The sequence below is a fragment of the Moschus berezovskii genome, chromosome 6 (genome assembly GCF_049115385.1).
Source record: "Moschus berezovskii isolate FMDL1 chromosome 6, NW_MosBer_1.0, whole genome shotgun sequence".
NCBI lineage: Eukaryota > Metazoa > Chordata > Mammalia > Artiodactyla > Moschidae > Moschus > Moschus berezovskii.
Genome location: NC_142465.1, coordinates 73,475,981 through 73,501,608, shown reverse-complemented (window position 1 = coordinate 73,501,608; position 25,628 = coordinate 73,475,981). Strand labels below are relative to the sequence as shown.

Genomic DNA, 25,628 nt, shown 5'->3' with positions numbered 1-25,628 from the left:
TACTTATTTGCTCTAGATTTAGAGATTTATTTGCCCACCTATAAAACTGAGGATAATAAATAATACCCATCTGACAGAGTCGATGGGAACTAAGTGATATAAAAGCACAGAAAGCTGGCACACAAAGTGGTGCATGAGGTACTCCAAAGTGTTAGTGCTGGTGGTGATGATTTTTATTTCTCCTAGACCTTTTACAAAGACAGGATTTAGTAAGGCCTTGAGATGGAAGAGAGGAAAGAATCAAGAGCTGTTAAAATTATCTGGTGAGGAGGTGCATACCTGAATATAGCCTTCTTGCTCCTGGAAAGGTCTGCAGTCTGGCTGGGTTGTCTCCGCAGGGAGCTTTCTCACTCCAAAGCAATTCCCAGGTGCCCAGTGCCTACACTTGCAGGGTAGGTAGGTTCCCAGCAGGCCTGTCTTTAAGGTATGACCTCAGCCCTGTCTGAGAGAATGCGCGCACACAGAGGCCTGGCAAAGTGCTAACCTCACTGCCCACACATCAGAGCTTTCTCCTCTAGGTGCATGTGGCTCCCATCAAGAACACAGAGGCAGAATTTGAAGAGTAAACAAACAGTAACCATGGGCTCAGAAATTCCTTTAGCAAACTTAAATGGTGCACTGGTCAGTTAGAACCTTGCCTTTAGTTTTTAATACCTCTTAGCCTATGTCATGTACTGCTCTATGAAGGGTAATTTATTTGCTAAGAAGTCTAAATGAGCTCTTTAACCACATGCAAGTGTTCAGTGTGATCACTCGGTGAAATAAGACAATATCAGAAATAGTAGGTATGATTTTCTTCAATAGATTTCTCTTTCTTTCAGCTTAATGTTCTCCATACAGAGCTGGCTAAACAGTTGGCAGACACAATGGTTCTACCAATTATACAATTTCGAGAAAAGGATCTTACAGGTAAAGTATCTGAGTTCAGTGCCATATACTTTCAGAATATTAATTCTTTTAGTGTTTTTTTTCTGCAACTATATCTTTTAAGTGTGTGGATCATTGAGAAATACCCTCTTTTTCAGTTTTTATTATATCCTCACAGTGTTCTTGGCTCACCTAAAGGAAGTCAAAGGCTAATAAGAAAATAGAGTTGGAAACAAATGTAATGTGACGAGGGCAGCAGGATAGACCTGTACAGGGAACAGAAACAGAAGGGTAATAACAGAAATGCATTATTACCCTTTTGAGGGTAGGGTGCCAAGGAAGGCTTCCTAGAGAAGAAGAAGATCTCTGAGCTGGGTTTTGATATATAAATGTTCACCAAGTAGACAGAATAACAAGGCTCATGTTACAGGTTGTTGTTGATCAGTCGCTAAGTCATGTCCAATGTTTGTGACCCCATGGACTGCAGCATGCCAGGCTTTCGTGTCCTTCACTATCTCCCGGAGTTTGCCCAAACTCATGTTGGGGACATTTGTAAAGGCATGCTGTTCCTGTGGAGCCATGATACTTTGGAATGTAAGTGGGAAGCTTCAGGAGGAAAGGTCAAAGTGGGGACCATGTGGTATCCGTGCTCGATTCTGGAATACAGCTGTGAACAACAGTGGAGCTCACATTTAGTGGGAGGGAGTACCTGTGACTAGTTCAGAGAGCCTAGTTGCTCTTTTGGGTTAATTTTGATTCTTCCAACTAAGATAAAACTTTAGAATAATTTTATATCATTTGAAATGAAGGTAGTGAAAAAATAAATATGACATAATCTTGAAAAAACTTAGTTGATATTACTTTTGGGAATGTGGATTTTCTAGTCCTTTTGTTCATTTTTATTTCATTGAAAATATTCATTGCTCAGAGAGTAAAGATCTACAATACCGATATAAAAAATTACAGAACAGAAAGTCTGAACCTGAGTACTGAGAGATCCGTTGTTCAGGATAGTACTTCCTCTTTAAAAATACAACACCTTAAAGTTTTCTTTTTAGGCAGAAAAGATGCCGTTCATGGAAGGCCAGATCTTAAACATGAAGCTTTCTCCCCCCTCACTTTGAGATCCCCTGTGATCATGTCACCTGAGGCCTACCAGAGAAATGACAGAAGTGGCATAAACTCCACCCAAGGGCAGTTTGGTAGCAGTAACACTTGATAAATAGAAAATAATACATAATATGTCAACTTGTATGAAGAGAGATCTCAATTGAACAGAATTTTTTATGTTTTTTTAGTGTTGCTCATCTATAATCACATGTAAATCCCAGACCTAAATACAGTCCTGTCCTGTGCTGTTTATCCAGTGGTAACTGAAAACTTCATTGTGTTTTAAAAAAAGATTTTCTCTAAATGAAAATATTAGAAACGTGTAGGGGTGTCACTTAAAAAACAAACTAAGTCTTTTGGAGACAGAAGAATCCCCCCTGACAACTTGTATGGTCAGACTGATGTTTCTCAGGTTTGTGGTGGGAACCTCAGCTTGAGAGTGCCCTGCAGCCCTGATGACGTGACCTTTGTTAGTCCAGAGGGCTCAACTTGCGGAGTAGTAGTATTTACCAGGATGATAATTTTTTTTTTTTAGAGAATAAAAGTATCCAGTAGTAGTGAAAAGAGAAGTCTCTTAGTATTCACAAAAAAAATTGTTATCCTTTTCTGATGACACCAAGAGAGATTTGAAGCATTTGCCTTGGGTCATAGTGACTCTTCAGCGACCCCATGGACTGTAGCCCACCAGGCTCCTCTGTCCATGGGATTTTCCAGGCAAGAATACTGGAGTGGGTTGCCATTTCCTCCTCCATCTTCCCAACCAAGGGATTGAACCTGGGTCTCCTGCATTGGCAGGGGGGTTCCTTACCACTGAACTATCTGGGAAGCCTGCTTACCCATCAGTATAAGTACATAATCTGAATGAAGATAATACAAGAGTTTTTTAAGCAAGTGATTTAATATTGATAAGGAAAAAACTCTGAAACTGCTCCAATGGGAAGTAAAAGATGAGAAAGAAAGAAAAATTAAAGAATAGAAAGGCAGAAAGTATCTCCCATATTAGAAAGAATAACAAAAGTGTGAAGAGAAATTTATAAGCTGGAAGCAGTTTTGAGACAAAAAACAACAGAAAATGTGAAAATGCTTTTCGCTGTTGATAAAGTAAAAATGGATTATTTTAGAATTGTAGAAAGTGTTGCTTCCTTTTAAATATCTCCGTCCTTTTAAGTTTTTAACCTTGGACGGTCATTGCTCTCTAACATTGACTTTGTTTTTTTGGTCTTGACTTTGTTAAGCCGTCTTTATACATGATGTGTGTGGCACCTACATGGGGTGATGTTTATTGGTGTTGGCTTGTTGCAAGTACAGTATACTAGATCGCTTCAGAAGTTTTTCATTAAAGCAAGCATCCCCAGTCACCAGGACCTGGGAGTGCTGGTGAAGACTTTTCCCTTCCATGTACATATCTTTATTTTCCTGGGAAAGCACAGAGCTCTGGGTTGGCATACTTTCTTTCTTTGTTTTAAGATGTTTCTTTTCTCTTATTCAGAAGTAAGCACTTTAAAGGATCTTTTTGGACTTGCCAGCAGTGGTAAGCATCTTCTCTGGTCTTGGTATAAGGGTTTAGTTTGTCTATGGGTAGAGATGCTGAATGAATGTTCTTGCCTTTCAACCCATCTGGGTGCTAAAATATCTTGTTTATTTTTAGAGCATGACCTCTCAATGGCAAAATATAGTAGACTTCCTAAAAAAAAGGAGAATGAAAAGGTAAGAAAACCTACCTTCCATGTTATTTTTCACTTCATTTATTTAAGCTCCTTTTATGTTTTCCTGTTTTGAATTTGTGGCATTGAGGGTGTCCTGATGAATTTTTTTTTTTCCTACACATGGATTTTAAAAAATATTTATTCTGAATCTCTTAAGTAGACTTCTGCTTCTCTGTTCTAGCTTTTTAAACTGGTTTATTAAACATGAACTTGGAACCATTGTAAAATGATAATCATGTAATGATTCTAACTGAAGCTTAATACCTCATATGATTATATGACTCATATATACTCAGGCACTTGATCTCCTTGCCCTCGATTTAGACTCTGATTCTTTAACTCATGCTTTCCAGCTTCTTAGCTGCTATAGAGAATATCAGGAAAACTTCCCTATAGCTCAGATGGTAAAGAATCTGCCTGCAGTGCAGGAGACCCGGGTTCAATCCCTGGGTCAAGAAGATCCCCTGGAGAAGGAAATGGCAACCCACTCCAGTATTCTTGACTGGAGAATCCCATGGACAGAGGAGCTTGGCGGGCCACAGTCCATGGGGTCACAAAGAGTTGGACATGACTAAATGACTAACACAGACACACATAGAGAATATCGAATATTTTCAGATATATAACTTTCACTTCCGTTCCACGATTTTCTGGGAATACAGTCTTATGAGTGAACCAGAATGTTTATGGCTTTGATTGCACGCTGCTGTATTGTTTTCCTAAAAGATTGTAGTTCTTTGTAGTGCTGCCAGCAGAAAGTCTTGTCTTCACCATTAATTTTGGTGTTTTTAATTTGACGTTTTAAAAACTTGAGGGAGAACCTTTTTGCACAAATATCGCACTAATGAATAAACAAACATGTTTTGAAGTTGCCGGCTCGTACAGAATTGCCGCTTGCTTTAGACAGCTTGCCATTGGTTTTCCTTTCCCCTCTTCACCAGGTGAAGGCTGAAATCGTGAAGGAGGTGGCCGCAGCCCGGCGAAAACAGCACCTTTCCTCCCTTCAGTACTACTGTGCCCTCAATGCACTGCAGTACAGGAAGCGTGTGGCCATGATGGAGCCCATGCTGGGCTTTGCCCATGGACAGGTAGGGCTGTCCCCCTGCTCCGAGGCCTCAGACCTGACCAGCTGTGGAGAACAGCGTGATGTTCTGCTGATGAAGCCCCTAGGAGACATGGAAACATCATCAGAGAAGGAAACACAGACGCACAGCCTTCCTGGAAGCTACTAGATGCAACATTTGGAGAGCTTCCAGAGGGGCTGGGTCCTCAGTAGCTGAACTTGTTAGGCTGTATGTGCAGGAAACAATGGCCCGTTCCCAGGACTCCCAAGGGGAGGAACCGGCATGGCCTTTGTGTCTGATTCCAATGAAAGCGAGGACTGGTCCAATTTTCTGAGAAGCCTCTGACTCCCAGATTGGTGGAACTGGGCCTGCAACCCAGGACTCTGCATGTTCCTTTGTATTCTGTGTGGGAAGGGCTCTTCTCCCAAGATAACCTTGCTGAGGTTATTGCCAGCACCTTAGCTTCTGGGGCATGGGGAAACGTTGCCACTGCCTGATGAAGTCTCTGTAGAATACTGATCCAGCTTCTTCCTCCCATTTCACGGGCTACTGAACACTGTCTGCAGGGAGGCTACAGTTTCAGGATGGGGCCTTGACCTGGGGCACCAGCCCTCACACTCTCCACCCCTACCCTGTGTTTGCCCCACTTAGTTTGGCTCCAAAACCTCACTTGGGCACGTGAGAAACACACCTGGGAATCTTCTCAGTTAACCTTCTAGGGACACAAGGGAATGTGAAGAAGCAAAACGTTAAGGAAAAAAGCAACCTTAAAAAAACCCTATATGTGAGCATCTATTATTTTTAAAATACATTTAAAAAATACATATATTTCCCAAAAATAAAATATCCGTTTCATTCAAAAAGAGAATAAGAGAGAACCTTCAAACATTTAAGCTCAGCTATCTTCTCAATATGTTTGTTACATTGTTTAGTGGTGGGGACAGTAAGGTCAGCTTATGTCTTCGGAGGTAATATTTAACTAGAGCAATATAATCTGTGTGTCAGCTGAGTAAAGCTTGATTAAACCAAAAACTAGCACTGTCCAGCTGTGGGCTCCAGTCCTCAGCAAATCCTTGAGGGCACGTGTGTCTACTCGTGTATGCTCACTCACAGTCTGCTGCCCTCCCCTCTTCTGCTAAATACTGCCCCTCTGCCCCTGCCCTTGTCCTGGCATTGTTAGAGAATGCCAGTACTCCCTTGCTGTCTCTGACTAATACCTCTTCTTACATCTGACCTCCTTGATTAGCAGTTCTTGCCTTTGGAGCAGTAATTCCTTCTCAGTTAGAGGCCCCGAGTCAGGGAAGGACCCGGACTCAGCATCTCAGAAAGATGAACAGCTCCAGGCCTGACGGGTCGCTTGGGGAGCTGGGTTGGTCAGAGGAGGGTCCTCACAAGGCCTGAAGGATGGGTTTGATACTGGCTGGTTTCACTGGCTTTCACGGCCAAGGATTCCAGCACATCTCCCAACCTGGCCGCAGAGGGGAAGACAAGACATCGGGTGCAGTAGCGCTGGTGTAGCCCCTGCACCTGGGAAGGCAGAGCAGAGCACACCATCCTTGTTGGGTGGTGGCAGCATCGTTTTTGAGGACTGAGGATGGCATGTTTCATTTTTTATATGCAAAGTATGCAGATTTCCAGACAGAAGGCTGGATGAAAGTCTCACCCCACAGACTTTTAAATTCTGATAAAAACTGTCTTCCTGTAAACGAGGTTGTTGTCTGACACCGTGAATCTGTGGATGAATCTGAAGCATTCGCTGTCCTCCTGCCTCCATCAGCCCTCTGCACCCACTGCCCACGGAGCCTCTGCTTTGGTAGCTGATGGTCATGTGACCACAGTACTTCTGCTGTTCACAGAGGGCCATGAACTGAGGTCTTTGGATGATGCTGCACCAAATAAGACTTCTCAGCACCACCCACTTTAGTGAAGGTGGTTTGACTCCAGTTTTTCCTTCTCTGGCCCTCAATAAGCAAGTTTCCAGTTAAGCCATGATTCAATCTTGATGCCTACCCACAGATTGAGGTTTTCTAATCTGTGTATAGGTACATGAGAACACAAAAAGTTGTATTTACAGAGTGAGTCGTACATCATGTGGTTGTAGAAGCCGGTGGCAAATGCCTTCCTTCCATCAGGTTGTTTAAAGTACTGCATGAGCCTCTGCCCTCGGCATTTACAGAATAGTAGAGGAGCTGAGGTATGGACTTAGAGTATCAATTCCAAGGAGTTCAGGGTGGGGAAGCAGAGGAAAAGCCACCTTCATGCTGTGCCCTCAGAAATGTAGAATGCTCATTTAACAGACTTTGATGTTTAACATTTCTGGGACTCAGAATGGCATTTACAGTGTTGATCTCTGTATGGATCCAAGAACATGGAGCCAGGGCATCTCCCTGCAGGTATTCCTTGCATTAGGAATACCCTGAGCATCGTGTTTCTGTACCATGAGAACTAAGAACACTGGTATATGTGCCTCCCCAGGGTTTCTGGGGGGCTAGGCGTGAGGATGTCAGAACTGTACCAATGACACCTCCTAGCCTCTTAGAGGTGACAGGTTGATTTCCATGTCCACCACCCAGGCAAGACCTGCTTCCACATCAGAATGTTGGGGAGCAGGAGGGCCCCGCCCCCAGTGTCCAGCACCTACACAATGCCACAGCCCTGCTGTGTCCTCATGCACAATCCCCTTTAAGTTGATGTCAGAGTTGGAAGGGCCTTTTAAGGATCTTCAGCCCCATTTTCCTTCTGCAAGCTGGCAGCCATGTTAGCTGCTGGAGACTCAAAGGTGAATAAGACCTAATACTGGCCCTGAAGAGATAACTCTAAATTCACACAGGAAAAAGGCAGATGATAATATCTAAATAATTATCAGTAGTAGTTATTGATGAGGGGGGTATGTACCACGCACTTATACTACCTCTGGTCTTCACAGCCTTTCAGTGAGTTAGCAGGCTTCATCCCCCTCCCTCTACCGATGTACTGAGGGCTTTGGGAGCAACTCTCGGCTGGTGAGGTGGGGCTCAGCTGGAAGGCAGCCAGTGCTGCGGGCAGGAGGGCCCGCTAGTGTCAACCGCCCTGGTGCTGTCAAGCTCACATTTCATGAGTTTTATCAGTCATCTTTCCCAGACAGTTTTCAGAATATCATAATTGTGTCTTTCAGATTAACTTTTTTAAGAAGGGAGCAGAGATGTTTTCCCAGAGTATGGACAGCTTCTTATCCTCCGTCGCAGACATGGTTCAAAGGTAATGCTGTGCTCTGGTTTGAATCTCCTTTGCCGTTTGTCTTTTCTCCTGAGTCAGTCTCTCTGCAAGGTGAGGGGAGGGCCCCACAGAGCCCCCGACCCTGACTGCTTCCACTCCATAAACGCTCAGAGACGGCACCCATCTCTTCGCTGTGGTGTGCTTGGAAGATCATGATTTCTGCAGTTCTTGACTTGTATGGAGCCAGAATCCTATCTAGTACAAATTCTGAACAAAAATTAAAACATCCACAAGGGTACTTTCCCATTAAGTCCAAGTTCCTCTTCTTAAGATCTTCTGTTAATATTCAAGTTTCATGTTATAAACTTATGAGTCCAGTTTAGAAGAATGGCTTGCGTTTTTCTTTGAGAGCTAATGGGATTATCAATCAGCCAGAAGTGCTGCAGCTTTTCAGGAAACTCAGCATCATTTGTGAATGACAAATAGATAAATAAGACATTAAGCCTTTTTAAAATTCATTTAACAAACTGCAGCTCAGCCTTGCAAATGCAGACCGTCCTGCCCACGTTTAATTGAGGCTGCAGCTGCTCTGAGTCTCCTTGCTTCCTGTCATCAGTGTCCCCTAGCGAGCTCATGGAAGGTGCCCAGGCACCACCAACGCCAAGCTCATTTCGTTAATAGTACAGACGTGCGGTTGCTTGAGCACTCCTCATGATTCCTGGAATATAGAAATGTTGTCTCTCTGTATATATAGATGTATAACTGATAAGTCAGTGTACAGAATAGAAATATAAGTATAGGATCTTATTTTGTGTGGAAAAATGAGTGTTGTTCATTTTCTTGAGGATGTTGCCTTTCAAAGTATTTTTAAAAGGCCAAGGAGCAGAATTTATTTGGGCAACACGGGGAGAGTTGTGGTTTAGGAAAGCATATATTCCTTCGTGAAAGTCCCTGAACTGTTTTTTTTTTTTTTTTCCTCTGATTGCTGGATACACGTTAAATTTATAGTTATGCTAAAAAGCAGTTTGTGAAATCTGAGTTCAGTTTCCTGCCTTGTAATTTGATTGTGAACCCCTGGGAATGTCAGGAGAAAGTGAAAATAGGGAGCCCGTTAACTTGTCACTGCAAAACGCTCCCTCCCTTACCTCTCGCCGCCTCTCTCATCCTGCCTTAACTCTCAGAATCCCATGGTTTTCTGTGTCTCTGTGAGAACTACTTGTGCTGCAGGGTTTTCTCGTGGCCTGGATTTTTATATTAAGGGACAGCAGGGCGTTTGTGCCCATTTCCGGCACGCTGCAGTGCTCGCGTCCTCTGCTTGTCAGCGTCTCTCTGAATGTCACCAGGGCACCAGCTGTTCCCAGTCTTGTGACTGGGCCCTGGCCACACAGCCTGCTCCCCAGGGCTGGGTCTACTTTTGTGAGTTGCGCTTCTGCTGCCTGACGAGGCGTTTTGCTACAGAGGCAGCAGGTAGGGTTCCCATCTGAACCCGGGAGCCCCAGAACATCCTGGTTCGAACAGTGAAAACATTCAGTTAAGAATTCTCATTTTCGTATCCCTTACGTTTTCTTCTGGTGAGTAGATAAATACTGCTGCCCCCCCCCCCCCCGCCGCCAGCCTATGGGGAAGGGTCTTGCTGCTGCACTGCCATATATGAGCAGCCAGCCCACCCAAGAGGCCGAGGGAACAGTGTCTCGTGGCAGCTCTGGGCTCTGCAGGGCTTCCCCAGGAGATGGACACCTGGCCTCCCATCCAGGTGTGAAGAGGATTCAGAACCCAGCCTGAACCCACATGGGTGGTATTTCAAACCAGCCCTGGTGCCAGGGGCTTTGCTTTTAATCCCTACTCCAAGTGACAACACTTCAGCCTTTTTTATCGGTTCCTTCTCACACACACTTTTTAATTAAATAAAACATGATTTTGTAAAACAAAACAAAACTTTGAAAGGAACATTCTAAGGTGGTGCCTTTTCTCCCCTGCTCTCTGAGCTCCTGTGTTGCTCAGAGTGTTTGCGCCTGCGTCCACATGGGCGGGGGAGGGGCAGTTCCTGACAGCGCCCTGCAGCTGTGTGCACAATGAGACTCACATGAGGGCTTTTCTGGGGGAAGCATGCTTACCTTTCATGAGATCTTCAGAGGCTTCTCACAAAAGCTGATGAGCCTACGAGGTTCTGTATACGTCTGGCTTCCTCTTTCTACATCCTTACCGCTTAATTTTTTTCCCTTCATTTCTTTCTCTCAGCCTTGGCAGTGACAGGCAGGTTAAACTAATGAGGTTCATTGGTGGAGCCCCAGGCATTCCATTCAAATGTCTAAACAGCCAAAGTTAACTCAGACTGACTGCTTGTATCAGGGCGACATTAAACACAAGACCCAGGCAGTAGACACTGTGAACCTCTAAGAGGAGACATGGAATGACCAAGCCCGAGCTCACTCACCTGCAGAAGGCTTTTGAAAGGAAATGTTGAGGAGCTCACTCTAAAACCCTGGACTCACTGGCCCCCAGGCTTCCTTCTGAAATCAACACTGGAGTTCAGTCCTGTCTCCTTACTGCAGTGGGGAAGTGGAACAATGCTCCAGAGTTTGTTTTCTTGGGTGGAGGGACCATCCTGGCAGATTATGTTTAAGACTTTATAACCCAGGCTGTCCTCACTGGGTGTGGCAGCTGTTGGGGCCTCACTTTATCGGGGAGAAAGGGCAACTGCTTGTTTCAAGGTAAAGCTTCCAGGTTTTCCACACTTCAGGGCACAAGGAAATGAAAGCCAGTCCATGGGCAAACTATGGCCCACTAGCCCGTGCCATCTCTGGGCAGTTGAGTAGCTATCACCCAAGGGAAAAGCATTGGCCTTGCCTTTGTGTTTGCGCTCTAGTTGCTTTCCAGTCTCCAGTGGCCGTCTCCACTCCTGCCTAGATGGCGGGTAGGTGGGTGCGTGAATGACGGCCATCTCCTTCTTGCCTCTCTGGCACTTCCACAGCTGCCAGCACCTGTGGCTCCCGAGGATGGGCTTGCCTTCTCAAACTCACACTGGTAGTTCTGAGCCTGGACACCACTATGTCAGCAGGGTAACTGCTTACCTGGATTCAGACCTCACCCAGTGCTATTCAGTTATGCTCTGTTTGAAAATAGCAGTCCTGTTAACACTTTGGGTAACACAAACTGGAGTCCCTGTGGTCTTCAGCTTTCAGGGCCTCAGGCGGAGATTTGTATACCCTGTGTGAGGCAGGAAGCCATGGGGAGGCTCTGCCATCTGCTGTGACAAGTGACTGACCTGACACCTTCTGTCTCAAGCATCCAGGTGGAGCTCGAAGTGGAAGCAGAGAAGATGAGGGCATCCCAACAAGAATTACTTTCTCTCGATGAAGCTGTTTACACCCCAGACTTCGATGTGGCTGCGCCCCAGATCAACAGGAACCTCATCCAGAAGGCCGGTTACCTTAATCTTAGAAAGTAAGAGTGCTCTGCCCGCCTCCTTCTGAAAACTGTATTCCCTAGCAGTGGCTGAAGAGCACCTGTTACGTGCCCCATCAAAGGGTGGGGGTGTGTGAGGGTGGGGAAGAGCTCCCACCAGGCACCCCTCCTGCCTGGGACCCAGGACCTGGGCCAGGTCCCAAACTGCGCTGAGAGATGGGCTTGAAACAGTCATGTGAGTAAGAACCCAGTACATGGACTCAAAGACCACAGGCCACCCCTTCCGGCTCACCAGGGCCGTTTGTAAGTGGACTGCTCTTACCGGGCATCATCCTAGACCACTGAGGCCCTTCCCCAGCCCCCCAGAGGGTGAGAGCAGTGTGCCAGTGACCCAGCACTGAGGCCAGAGTCTGAGGGCCAGGAACTTTTCAGAGTCATCTAGATTTCTATAGACTGAATCTCATATTTAACCTTCAGGTCTTCCAATTGCCTGTTTCAAATGAAAGAGACACTCAGGTTTACCTGTGCCTAAGAGCAGAGCAGGTGCAGTGGTGAACTCCCACTGTTCAGATGCCCTGGCTTGGCTGGGCCCCCGGTCACTTCGTTTGTCAAATAGAGCTGAAAATTGAACCTACATCATAAAATTGTTACCAAGATTAACTGAGGTAATTCCTAGCAGGTATAAGCACTGCTGTGTTAGCTGTTAACCATTTTTGGAAATTGTAATTATTGAGGCAGGAAACCTAGTGCCCCATACATAGTCACCACTCAGTAAACACTGAATGAAGTAAATATATTCGATGCCCCCCCAAATGGAGGGTGTATGAAGAAGAATTGCCAGCTGTTTTCCTTCCAGGGTAGAGCTCATCAAAAGTCTGTAAAGCTTGTCAAGATCACAAGCCACATATCTCCTTTAGTTCTGTACAGAAAATTCCACAAGGTTCTGGTGTTACTGGCCAGGAACTGGATTTTTCTCTTGTAAACAGCCCACAAAACAAGAGTATCATCTAAGCTGGAACAAAACCCAGTCTGATAAAAAGCACCCAGGATTCTGGGGTATGTGCTGTGGGCTGAGGTGACCCTGGTAACTCTATAACTAGATTTCGAGCAGTTCAGCTCTGAGTCTTAAGAGAGGTGGTCTTCCAGGTTTTCAGTGTCTGCTGGCTAACACTGGGTTGAGAAGCAACGACTGGCTGCAGGGGCGTAGGTGCTCTGCACACATCCTGGAGCTGGCCCTGGGATCAGCAGAGTCTGTCATTCCCCACTCATTCAGGCTGCACTGTCCCTCCCCTGCTAGTCTTTGCACTTGAATTCTTTTCACAGCACTTTGCTTTAATGTCAAGAAACCCATTGTTTCTAAAACACTACCAATACCCATAAAGAGGCAGCAAGACTCTTGAGGTGCTGTTCATGCTTCCTAGGGCTCACGGGCTTTTCACAACTCAATTCTCACAGTAAAACAGGTCTGGTCTCCACCACCTGGGAGAGACTCTACTTCTTCACCCAAGGCGGGAATCTCATGTGCCAGCCCAGGGGCGCTGTGGCCGGGGGCCTGATCCAGGACCTGGACAACTGCTCGGTGATGGCGGTGGACTGTGAGGACCGACGATACTGCTTCCAGATCACCACTCCCAATGGAAAAGCGTAGGCCACGCGGGTTTATGTGGGAGGAATGGGCAGTGAGTGTGCCTCTGCGAGGGCCTCCTAGGTCACTGCGTGCTGGCCCTCCTCGGGGCAGGCCCCGCTCTGGGTAATATCGACCTTTCCGGAGGCTGGTTTTATGTTCTCTTTAAGCAAGGACATGGGACCATATGGAGTCCAGCCTGCCTTATATAAGACGTCCCAGGGAGGAGACTTCCCTGGAGGTCCAGTGGTTACGACTCTATGCGTACACTGCTGGGGGTGCAGGTTGGATCTGTGTTCAGGGAATTAAGATCCTGCATGCCATGCAGCCAAAAAAAAGAAGTCCCAGGGAGGATTTGTCTGTGGCTTTGGAGAAGGGGTGACCTACATGTGTAGAGAGTGATGGAAGGAGCTGTTAATCAGTAGAGACTCAGAGAGAGGGGTGGTGCCAGGCTCTTCCTGTTACTAGACAAGCCTTTGTGTCCGCATCATGGGGGTTGGCTGTGCAGCTGAAGGGGAAAGTGGGTGCCTGCCTGACGAGTCCACTTCTCCAGCTGACACAACTGATGTGAGCAGGACGTTCGGCTGCAGCAGTGTCGTTTCATTAACACGCTGTCCCCACATACTGCTGTGCACCTTGGGCCCAGAAGTGACCATACACTTATACAGTGGCAGCCTTACATCATCACAGTAGACCCTGTCTAAGCGGGATCCCCTCTCACTTGGAGCAGTGGTCTGAAACTGCTCCGCGGAGTCCAGAGCCCCATGAAGTGTTCTAGGCCTCACCTGCTTGTGGGGAGGAGTGGCCCTGTGCTCAGAGCTGCTCTGCTTACATTTCCTTTCTCCACTGGGTTTCTGAGTTGAGATTCTCGGGGCGGGGGGGCAGTGTTGTATGGTGTAGACCATCCCTTCTCCCAGAATGGCAGAACATATTTAGACATCATCCTTCCTCCCTGGGTGTTGGGAAATAACTTGGGAATGAAGATACTGGATTCTAGTCACAATCCCAGGCAGTTATGAAACTCCTCTGGGCTTCAATTCCCTGAGATAAGAAATAGGGATATGATCCATGTTCCAGAGATGAGATGAGGAACACAGGAACTGGCAGGTGTGGAGTCCTTTTAGGAGCAATGCCTTAATGAAAATAGGGCAGTATTAACTTGTGTCTTACTCCCAGTCCATGGCATGCAGATATTCAGTTCTTAGGAAGGTGTGGAATGGCTGCTGGTTCCTCTTTGGGTGTGGCTGGAGGAGTGGTGAGGCCACAGTTTTGGCTACCTTGGATCATCTGTGCAGGGCCACAAGATGGTCCACGCTGCAGGATCCTGACCTTGGGCTAGCAGGTCTGAGTCCAGCTTGCTCACTGTAGAGATGGGAAATCTGAGGCCCAAGGGAGGGAAGTATGTCTGTCACAGAGATCTGGGAAGCACTTACTTAGATGTACTTTATTTCAGGGGAATAATCCTCCAGGCAGAAAGCAGAAAGGAAAATGAAGAGGTAAAGATTTTGTTTGTTTCATTCTGTTGTGTGTGGTGGGTGACTTTGGGATTCAGAAGGTTTTTGTTTTTTTTTTTTAATGTCCTCTGCAGTGGATATGTGCAATAAACAACATCTCCAGACAGATCTACCTGACTGACAACCCAGAGGTAATTCACAGCCACCCCACCTGCATCTCAGCACTTTTCTCAGTGTGAAAGGTAAGCATCCACCTCCTGGACCTGAGTGTGTCTTCCTGTGGATTTTTAGGCAGTCGCCATCAAGTTGAATCAGACGGCTCTCCAAGCAGTGACTCCAATTACAAGCTTTGCAAAAAAACAAGAAAGTCCATGCCCCAGGTAACTAAAGGACAAAAGAAAAGTAGCTTTTGTGTAGCCAAACTTTGTATTAGGAATTTCACATGTACTAGAAATTTCATCCTTCCAGACCTCCCAGTTCAGCCCTGTACTACAGAGGCAGTAACTCTGACCAGGAAAGGGTAAACACTTTGCTCAGGGTCACACCACAGATGAGGGGCCAAGCCAGGATTCAAAGCTGTTTGCTTTCAACATCAGCATCCTTCCCCGGGTCCATGTAGCTCCAGCCTGAGCAAATAGGATGTGCATTGAGTGTCTGCTAGTCAGGCGTTCTCCCCTCATATGTATCAGTATCAACAGTTACGGAACCAAAACAAAATTTTTTGAAATAAGGAAGAAAATCACCTTCTGTGTGTCCATGTTATAGCTGCAGACCTTATCAGCATATACAGTGGTATTTTCATATGTGCGTTTGTTTCACATACATATTTTTCATATTTTTACTTTTTTTCATAATTGTTGCTGTAACTCACACTATTCCATCAATTATTATTATTGTCTGTTTGCATACATTGGTTGTCTTCCCTTCCTTTACTTGCTGTTGTCATTTATAGTGAGCATTTTCACATGGACAGCTATCCTCCTGTTTTGAATGCTGCATTAGGATTTATTCTAGGAATGCCACCCTTTATCTAAATGGGATTTTCCATTGGTTAAATAATAGAAGGCTAATTTATCTGTTATGCTGATGAAAGCGTGGTATCAAAGGGTGAGTTAAATCATGAGTGTATCAGGCACCCATCTTCAATGGCATGGTAGGAAGAACCCTGTTAAGTGTTTTATGGGTACTGTCCAGTGATTCCAGAAGAAAGTTGTCAGAAAGCTCAGAATGGTTAAGTAACTTTCCAGGGTCTCAGTGCTGTGCAATGTGGAGCCAGCGCTCACACACCCAACACGGGGACGTGAGGAGGAAGAGCACGAGATAGAAGATAGGTTGAGTCCAACTGTGAAACAATGGCAGTGGAGCAGGACTGCAGGCTTCGAGAAGTGGGGAGGCAGTCGGAACAGCGTGGGAAGACTGTTGGTGACCCTTCCTAGGAGAGAGTGGGTGGGGTGGGAGAAGGGAAGGGCAGAGGGCCCCGCGGGATGATCTGCGAGGAGAACCTGAGCCAAGGGAATGAAAGTGAGGAAGAGGCGACAAGTCTTGAGAACACTCCAGGGCCCCAATTTAAGGATACCAGTTTACACACAAGTCACATGCTTATCAAGTGCAGCTTCAAGGAAAGCACTTTATGAATGGAAATGGAAATACAGATCCAGCCAGTGGGGCTCCTCTCTGAGCCTCGGATTGGGTCAGTGGCTGTCCTCTCTTTGTAAAGCCACGCGAGTGTGAGGGACAGATTGGAGAACATGCCCTAGACTGGAGCTCGGAGACGTGGTCTTACCAACAGCTCTGCTCTGAACACGGATGGATGTCCCTGAGTGAGTCGTCATCGCTCCAGGCCTCTGTGCCGACTCTGACATGAAGTGAATGAGACCACCTCCGGGGCCTCTTGCCGCTCTTAAAACGCTCTTTCTGGGGTGCCAAAGTTCAGTTAGTGTTAGTAATTAGGAGGTGTGATTGGCTTTCTGAAAAAACAGTTTGCAGCTCAGATTCAGTAACTGATTTTTCTCCTCTGTTCTAGAATATATAAACCACATTCTTAGAAAGGACCCCATAGAAGAATCCCTAGAAAAAAATGACTGTAGCCAGCTGGCTAAATCTGCCCAGAGATTGGAAGGGTGACACACGGCTGCCAGGTGGTCTCTGAGCAGTGGAGGGGCAGGGTACTCTTAGGGTCAACTCGTTAAGGATAAAGAAATGTTTTGATGACAGTGAGGGAATGAAGCAGAGAAACTGTGTTCTTGGGGATAAATTGCTGTTCACTTCCAAGCAAATCTCACATGTGGCCTTCACTCATTCTGCAGTTACTTATATCTAATATTCATTCATTTATCCTGTTGTTCAACACACGTTTGTTAAATGTCCAGTATGTGGCCAGGCAATGAGCTAAAGCATGAAACTTACAGACTTGTAGGGAAAGACAGGCCAAAGGTAAATAAGTTAAAATACAGGAAAGCACTATTATGGTGAAGATAAGAATGCTGTCATAAAGAATAAAGAGGAGACCAATTTAGGGCCTGTCTGGGGAGATAGTATTTAAACTGAGAAGTAAGAGATGAGAAGTAGCCTCTCTTACAGAGAGCCAGACGTACTGCATTCCCAACATCAGCTCTGAAGGCTGACGGCAGCGAAGAGCGTGGTGTCTTTTGGGAACTGAAAGGATATCAGTATAACTAGATGATGGGTCAGCCAAGGGAGGCCAGAGAGGAGATGAGCTTGGGCAGGAGGGAGACAGGGACAGATTGTGAAGGAAGTCAGACTCACACCTTGTATCATGCTCCCTTCTTAAAGACTGCATTGAATAGCAGGTGTGATTCTGTCATTCTGGTTACTGAGGCAGTGTGACACAGTGGGAAAGACTCAGTTCTTAATCTAGCTCACCCACCAGATGACCGAGTGCATTCAGGATCATCAGCTTCTCTAGAGGCCGTGGATTCCTTTTCTGTGAACAGTGGAGGTTAAACTGAGTGTCTCTCCTTGTAGTGACCATCTACTCTTCTGTCTGTAATCTGTCCACTTTCCATTCATTACGCTCATTTGTCAGATGATACTATAAAATAGTTCCTTACAATGTATTAAGTTACTGACATACTTGAAAAATTTGAAATACTGATACACAAAATATCAAATGAATGGAAAGATACTGAGAGTCTTCTTTTGGTTCAAATAATGTAAGAAATCAAAATACTTTTACATTCTTTGCCCCTCACAGGCATTTACACTCTAGCTGGGGAGAAAAGATTATAAACATATGAAAGGTTAAATTACAGCATGCTGACAATGGGAAGAGAACAGACAGGGTGAATCACTGTTCAGACAGTGCTCTACTGTTCTGGCCACAGTCTCCAAACAGCATGTGTGGGTCCAGTGCTAAGCCCTGGAGGCACACGGAGGTCCAAGACTGTCCTCCTGACCTCCTAAGAAGAACCACAGGACGGCAGAGGAAGGAGAGGGTCAGGCTGGCTTGAAAGGCCTGGTGGACGGAGGGCAATCTGAGCTGATGTTTGCAGAGCAGGAGTGGGTGAGCAGTGGAACTGAGGCAGAGTCGGCAGGAGGAGCACAGTGGAGGGTGCGCTGCAGGAGGGGAGAGGGAGGCCGTCAGGAGGCGGCAGAGCCAGGTGGTTGACTGCTAGGCCACAATGTAGTATTCATTCAGCAAACATTTGTGAGGGCCTATTGTGTACCAAGTGATAAATATGATTTAGCTACAGCTCCTGCCCTCAAAAACCTGTCTTAAACAGAGAAAGATATAGGAAATTAATAGGTAATATAAGAAGCAGTCTAGCATCATGTGGAATGTCATGCACAGAACCAGCTGTAGGTAATGGGAATATCTGAGCAATTTTAACCACAGACATGAATGACATCTTAAAAGATTTATTGGTAGAGTAAGTTAGATCTTCTCCCTTATCTACTTGTAAAAGTCACATAGGCATTCAACATGTATTCATTTGACTGTAAAAACTTAAGGTCAGAAGGCATTTACAAAATTTTTTTTCAACTTTGTACTCCAGCCAGAACATGAAAAGTTCAGAGATGGAAAATGACAAGATAGTTCCAAAAGCAACAGTCATTATACCTGAAGCTGAACAACTAATTGCACCTGGAACACCTATTCAGTTTGACATTGTACTTCCCGCCACAGAATTCCTTGATCAGAACAGAGGAGGCAGGTATGGGCTAATAAAGGGGGTTATTTCTGGGAGAATGTCATTCCCCTCCCACCCCCAGAGACTGTCCCCTTCTGGCGTAGAGTTCAGGTGTTAAGCATTCTTTGAACTGAAGCCCTGCCCTCGGGATTGTTTTGACTCTGGCTGTCCCCCTAGGCGTACCAACCCCTTTGGTGAAACTGAGGATGCAGCATTTCCAGAAGCAGAAGGTAAGTGGCTCGTTTTGTGTGCTTTTTCTTTCCCCAGCACAGAATGATCAGGCCCCTTGAAGTAAGATATGAAGTCGTGTTCCAAAAAGCTTTCACTTGAATATGAATTGAAATTATGACCCACAGATGTTCTGTGTGAAAACTCATTAGGACACAATGCAGTTAGGACAGGTCTAGCGTAAAAACCGGAGAAGGCAATGGCACCCCACTCCAGTACTCTCGCCTGGAAAATCCCATGGGCGGAGGAGCCTGGTGGGCTACAGTCCATGGGGTCGCTAAGGGTCGGACAAGACTGAGCGACTTCACTTTCACTCTCATGCACTGGAGAAGGAAATGGCAACCCACTCCAGTGTTCTTGCCTGGAGAATCCCAGGGACAGGGGAGCCTGGTGGGCTGCCGTTTGTGGGGTAGCACAGAGTCGGACACGACTGATGCAACTTAGCAGCAGCAGCGTAAAAACTGAGGGGTGGTTGACAGATTTTCTGCAAGCATCGCCACCATTTAGCCACATCCATAACCTTTTTGTAGCTCCTGCAGAGCAATGTTATCTAAATCTGCTATCACATTATTGCAAAACAGACTCCAAGAGGATAAAATCCGGATGAGTCATAAATATGCTATTTCATTTTAGAAAACCAAAAGCACAAAAACAACTCATTCTTAAATTTGAAGATGACATGAAAGATGGGAAAAATAAAAGGTATTTAATTCATTATAATTCAGATTGTTGTTATCTGATTTACGTTCTTGTAAGGTACATAAGAACATACCCGATAGAGCTAACCATAACCTGCTACTCCCACAGAGCTGCAGCTCCCAGCCAGGACAGTTTAGAAGTGCTGGCAAGGCCTTTTAACACAGCTTCCTGACTGAAGCCACAGAATGTCATTAAAATGAAATGCCACTTATTTAAAAGTAGGACTTGTGAAGAGGCATTCCTCACAGCTTTAGGCAGATTATTAAATAGGCTCTGCCTCAGATCTGACTCTCTAGCTGACTTTTCACACAGTCCACAGTTTGTTACCAGTCTATACAGAAAATGTCCAACTTGTAAAAACTATCTTCATATGGGAGTAACCATTTATAGCATGTCAGTTATATTTTCCTAATTTGTTTTTTTTAGGGGCTAGAATACTAATAGGGAAGATAAGTGAAGAAAATGTAGGCTTCTTACTTTCAAATGGTAGAAAGAACTATTGTTCTTACAGGGAAAAAAAGATCTTTCAAACCTTCTTCATGATTTTCCAATTGTGATTGCTGTTACTGTTTGTCAGGTTGTGTGTCATTACCAAGAAGCTAATACTGTAAGCTCATTAGCATCAAATAAGTTAACAGTTTGAGATCTCCCAGAGTTTATGGAATGTCATCACTGCCCTTCAGTAATAAATGATGTGCATAAATTGAGTGAGATCCAAAATCAGGTCTTACTTTGTTCAAATAAATTTTCTTCTATAAAAGGATTTTATCAGGAGGCCAAAGTAATGAATGAATGTTCTATTATTGGGAAAAGCTGATTTTCGGAAACAGGGTAAGATGATACACTTTCTCTTACATGTGGTCACCTAGCGTTTTAGTGCTTGAAGGACATTCATCTGGTTTCATTTTATAGATGAAGAAAAAGAGGTGCTTTTCTAGTCTAATGAATTGTTCCAGACAAAATGTAGACAACAGATTGAAAGCTTTGGCGGTTTGTGGTTTTACATAATCAGAGTATTGAGAAGTTTTGGCTTTAGAAAGCCCTTCAGAAAGCAAGGAAAATCTGAAGTTGGCCTGTCCTCAGACCAGCATGTGCGCTTCTTTGTATGTGGGTTGGCAGATAGGAAGTGAACATGATCCTGAGCAGAAAATGCTCTCTTGCAGATTCTCTCTTGCAACAGATGTTTATAGTTCGGTTTTTGGGATCAATGGCAGTCAAAACAGACAACACTACGGAAGTGATTTACGAAGCAATGAGACAAGTATTGGCTGCTCGGGCTATTCATAACATCTTCCGGATGACAGAATCCCATCTGATGGTCACCAGTCAGACTCTGAGGTACGTTCAGTTTCATTTTCAGACTTTCTTACAGCTTCTACTAATTCTCTGTTAAGGCACGTCTAACCGTCTGCCAGTTAGACGTAGAATATTGACAGTAGAATACTTGTTTGATTGGATTAAATGAAGACACTATTCATGTTTCTGCTTTGCTTTTTATAATACATTTCAATTTCATAAGATACACTGGCTAAAAGAAGTGCCCCTAAAGACAGAACCTGGTATTTTTAGAAACTGGTATTTTTAGTGGTGAGTGAATCCTACCCCATTGTGCATAAAGATGATGTTATTTGAGTGTTTCTGTCTCTCTCAGAGCTTGCAAATGAAAGGGGTTTTGTTTTTTCTCTTTCACCTCAGAGTACCGTTTAATAAAAATTTAAAAACTGTGAAAACAGATCATGAGCCTGCCTGAGATAACTAGACCACCACAAGGGAAATCTGGTTAATATTTGTTGGGCTGAAAATAAAGAAGTCAAGCCATATCAACTACATACTTTGGGGTTTCAAGTAATAAGAGCTGTATGAATGATGGTAAACAGTGGTCAAGCTGTGGTTGGCACAGGTTTTATTAAGACCTGCACTGTCCATACTGCAGCTGCATGTAACATCTGAAACCTAACTCATCTGAACTGAGAAGTGTAAAACACATGCCAATATTTAAGCTCTCATACTATCATACCCACCTCAAAGAGAAAGCAAAGTAATTGTTATGTTAGTAACATGTCTAGCTGGTAATATTTTTGATCTATTATAGTATATTAATTTCACTTGCTTTCACTTTTTTTTTTTTGATGTGATGTGGCTGCTAGAAATTTTTTAATTACATATAAGGCTTACATTAAATTTCTATGGGACAGCAGCACTGCTTTAGAGCCTTATTCCTGACTCTGGCATTTATTAGTTATTTGAACTTGAGCAAGTTAACCTTTGTGTCTCGGTTTCTTCAGTTATAAAATGAAAACAACCATATCCATTCCACATAGTGTTGTCACGAGGAATAAATGAGTTAATTCATGTAAAACATTTACAGCCATGACTGGCACATAGAAAGTGCTCAATAAATGTTAAGTTTCAAAAAAGTTAACCAGTACTTTGGCAAAAATTATAGTTTTTTCCATTTATTAAAATCAGTTCTTGTCATTTGTTACAAACCTACTAAGAATGAGGTTTTTAATTAATTCATTCATTTTAATTGAAGGCTAATTACTTTACAATATTGTGGTGGTTTTTGCCATACAGCGACATGAATCAGCCACGGGTGTACATGTGTCCCCCCATCCTGAACCCCTCTCTCCACCCTCCCCCCCCCACCCCTCTGGGTTGTCCCAGAGGCTTTGAGTGCCTGTGCCCTGCTTCGAGAATGAGGTTCTTATGGATAAAAACTTACATTTATTTAAAGCTTTTCTTCAAGTATCTCCTAGACCTTTCATAGGCATTGGCTCAGTGATCTTATAATCACCACCAAAAAGATTCAATTTATGTAAAAGCACTGAGAAAAAACATAGTGCATCAAAGAACACTATCCAAAAAAATGTGCAAAGACAACACGCAGAATGGAAGAGAACAGTTTCAAATCCTTTATCTAATACAGAGAACTCTCACAAGTCAACAAAGGAAAAACTTGGGTTAAAAACGGACAAAGGACTATCTGTTCCCCCAGAGATATGTAATTGGCCAACAAGCACATGAAAACATGCTCGTGTCTTGAGTAACTAACATGTAAATCATATCCAGAACCACTTCATACCCACTAGGATGACTATAGATTTTTTAAAAAAAGAAAATAGCAAGTGTTAGCAAGGATGTGAAGCAACTGGAACCCACTGCTGGTGGGCATGTAAGATGGTTCAGCTACTGTGGGAAGAAATTTGGCACTTCCTTTGTAACTTAAACATAGAATTCCATTCCTGGGTTGATAGCCAAAAGAATTTAAAACAAGTGTTCATATAAGAGTACTATACACAATAGCCAAAAGGTAGAGGAATAATCCAATGTCCATCAAAAGATGAATATATAAACATAATGTGGTATATATGTACAGTGAGATACTACTCAGCCTTAAAAAGGAATGCAGGTTCAAGAGGGAAGGGACGTATGTATACCTATGGCTGATTCATGTTGATGTATGGCAGAAACCAACGCAATATTGGAAGCAATTATCCTTCAATTAAAAATAAATTTTAAAAACAGGAATGAAGTACTGGTATATACTACAACACAGATGAACCTTGAAAACATTATACTAATTGAAAGACAAAAAAGCCACATATTGTATGATCATTTATATGAAATATCCACAATAGGCAAATCTACAAAGATTAGTGAGAACTGTCAAAAGCTGAGAAGAAAGGAGAATGGGAAGTGACTGCTCTAACGGATACAGAATTTCCCTCTGATGAAGCTGTTCTAGAACTAGATAGTGGTGATGCTTGTTCAATACTGTGATGTGTTAAATATCAAGAATGGTGAATTTGATGTTAGGTGTATTTTACCACTATATACACACACATCCTTGTATGGGAATTCATGTTTTTAGAAGCCACACAGAAAATCAGATCTTTAAAAGCAAATACAGGTTATCTGTTACACACAGCAAACTAATAAAAGTTTATAGAAAACTTTTACTATTAAATACTTCAGTTATCCCAACTTGAGGGAAATTGCTTATGATATATATTTTAAAAATCATTAAATTCATACTCACTTTATAGCTTAAAATTCCATGCATATTTTGTTAACCACCTCTTTGACGTTTCAGTTCAGTTCAGTTGCTCAGTCGTGTCCGACTCTTTGCGACCCCATGAATCACAGCACGCCAGGCCTCCCTGTCCAACACCAACTCCCGGAGTTCACTCAAACTCACGTCCATCGAGTCGGTGATGCCATCCAGCCATCTCATTCTCTGTCATCCCCGTCTCCTCCCGCCCCCAGTCCCTCCCAGCGTCAGAGTCTTTTCCAGTGAGTAAACTCGACGCATGAGGTGGCCAAAGTATCGGAGTTTCAGCTTTAGCATCAGTCCTTCCAATGAACTCCCAGGATTGATCTCCTTTAGAATGGACTGGTTGGATCTCTTTGAAGTTTACAGAGGTTCTTATCCCAGTTTTACAAAGCAGATGAGAGAAGTCAGGGTGATTTGCATAAGATCATAAAGTTAGTATCCAGGAATTTAGTCTTGAGCCCTCTGATGATAAATACTATGCTTTAACAAATATAAGTGTGTATTTTTCAAACTGTTACCATGGGGTGGGGGACAGCTTTATTGAAATATAACTTATAATTTACCTGTTTTCTGTGTTTTTTAGTATGTACATATTTGTATAACTGTCACCCAAACAGTTTTAGAACATTTTTATCATCCCCTCCATAAAAACACCCATTAGCAGTCACTCCCTTTCCCCTGCAACCTGCTCAGTCCTAGCCACTAATCTAATTAAGACTAACCTGTCTTAAGATTTTCCTATTCTGGACATTCCATATAAATAGAATTAGAATCATCTTTTAACAAAGCAAATAGATATTTCGCTTTCACTTATGAAACAGCACATCAATAATAATTTATATCCACAATACTATGTTTTAGAAAGTAGAAATTTGTATCTTCTATAAAATAACAGTAAATTCTCTAAGGTAATTTTCTCAGACATGGATGATGCTTAAAATGCTGTTGAGAGTATCTAGAAAAGTTACTCCTGCTACACCCAAACTGACAGTTTGGGAAGAGTTCTGTTAGGGAAGAATTCTGTTAAATCCCTTAACAGTTCTCACCTCTATCCCACGTTTTTGAGAAAACTTGTTAAAAGTGCTAAGTATCTGTTTCTGGTACTTTAAGGGAAACAGCCGGATAGGAATTTCTGAGGAGGAGGCTGCACAGAGTATTATCCATCCATGTTAATTTTTCTGGAGAATTATAATGCTGCCTCCTCTTTGGATAAGCACCAAAATACTGTGAAATCCACTCTTTGCCATCATTTTCCATTAAAGATGCCCTGAGGTTTAACTGCACAGGTTCGATCAAGGCAGAAACCAGGGTACTCGCTCCCTTTGGATGGTCACCTCACCCTCAACCAGACAAAAACATATGAAAATATGTTTTCATGTTTAAAGTTTTGTGTGGTTTCCTTCTGAAGTTCTACAAACTCATCTAAGAATATAATTTTATCCAATATTTGTGATATAATGAATCTCTTAAAATTTCAGGTTGATAGATCCCCAGACTCAAGTAACAAGAGCCAATGTAAGTACCCTGCTGCATGCTAACTGTAGTGATTACTCTTTAATTCACCTTCATAGTCACCTGAATCCCAAAGTGTGCACTTGAATTTACTTGCCAGATTAAACGTCACTAGCCGTGTGCACTGTCTTTATGGAGAGTGACCCAAATTCCAGTTTGTTGCATAGTAATAGTCTATTCCTGTTTTTTTCTAGTTTGAACTCACGAGTGTCACCCAGTTTGCTGCTCATCAAGAAAACAAGAGACTGGTTGGCTTTGTGGTCCGCTTGCCTGAATCCACAGGCGGAGAGTCTCTGAGCACATACGTTTTTGAAAGCAACTCAGAAGGCGAAAAGGTCTTGTTATTTTCTTCATCTTAAGATGCCGCAAAGGTGGCTGAAATAGCAGCTCAGTTGGGAAAGCAGCTGAATGAAGATGCCAAATATTTCAGTCCAAAGACAGATATTTAAAGGGTTATTTTGCACAAACCTCTTCAACATTTAATTAACTATTCTTCAGGCCCCCACTGAGGAGTTTAAGAATACCTCCTACGAAGGCCCCACTGAAAACTGGAGTA

At 43.7% G+C, this 25,628-nt stretch overlaps 1 protein-coding gene across 2 annotated transcripts in view; it reads left to right on the top strand.

Annotated features, from left to right (window-relative positions):
* APPL2 (adaptor protein, phosphotyrosine interacting with PH domain and leucine zipper 2) overlaps positions 1-25,628 on the top strand; it is a 53,580-nt gene that overhangs the window by 24,939 nt on the left and 3,013 nt on the right. For both annotated transcript variants that reach the window (XM_055395861.2, XM_055395860.2), the window contains exons 5-19: positions 822-909; positions 3,467-3,508; positions 3,626-3,684; positions 4,625-4,771; positions 7,902-7,984; positions 11,228-11,386; positions 12,803-12,991; positions 14,425-14,467; positions 14,560-14,616; positions 14,717-14,805; positions 18,442-18,600; positions 18,754-18,806; positions 20,667-20,841; positions 25,039-25,075; positions 25,267-25,407. In XM_055395861.2, the coding sequence (XP_055251836.1) occupies positions 822-909; positions 3,467-3,508; positions 3,626-3,684; positions 4,625-4,771; positions 7,902-7,984; positions 11,228-11,386; positions 12,803-12,991; positions 14,425-14,467; positions 14,560-14,616; positions 14,717-14,805; positions 18,442-18,600; positions 18,754-18,806; positions 20,667-20,841; positions 25,039-25,075; positions 25,267-25,407 (1,521 nt within the window). The remainder of the gene's footprint in view (positions 1-821; positions 910-3,466; positions 3,509-3,625; positions 3,685-4,624; positions 4,772-7,901; positions 7,985-11,227; positions 11,387-12,802; positions 12,992-14,424; positions 14,468-14,559; positions 14,617-14,716; positions 14,806-18,441; positions 18,601-18,753; positions 18,807-20,666; positions 20,842-25,038; positions 25,076-25,266; positions 25,408-25,628) is intronic.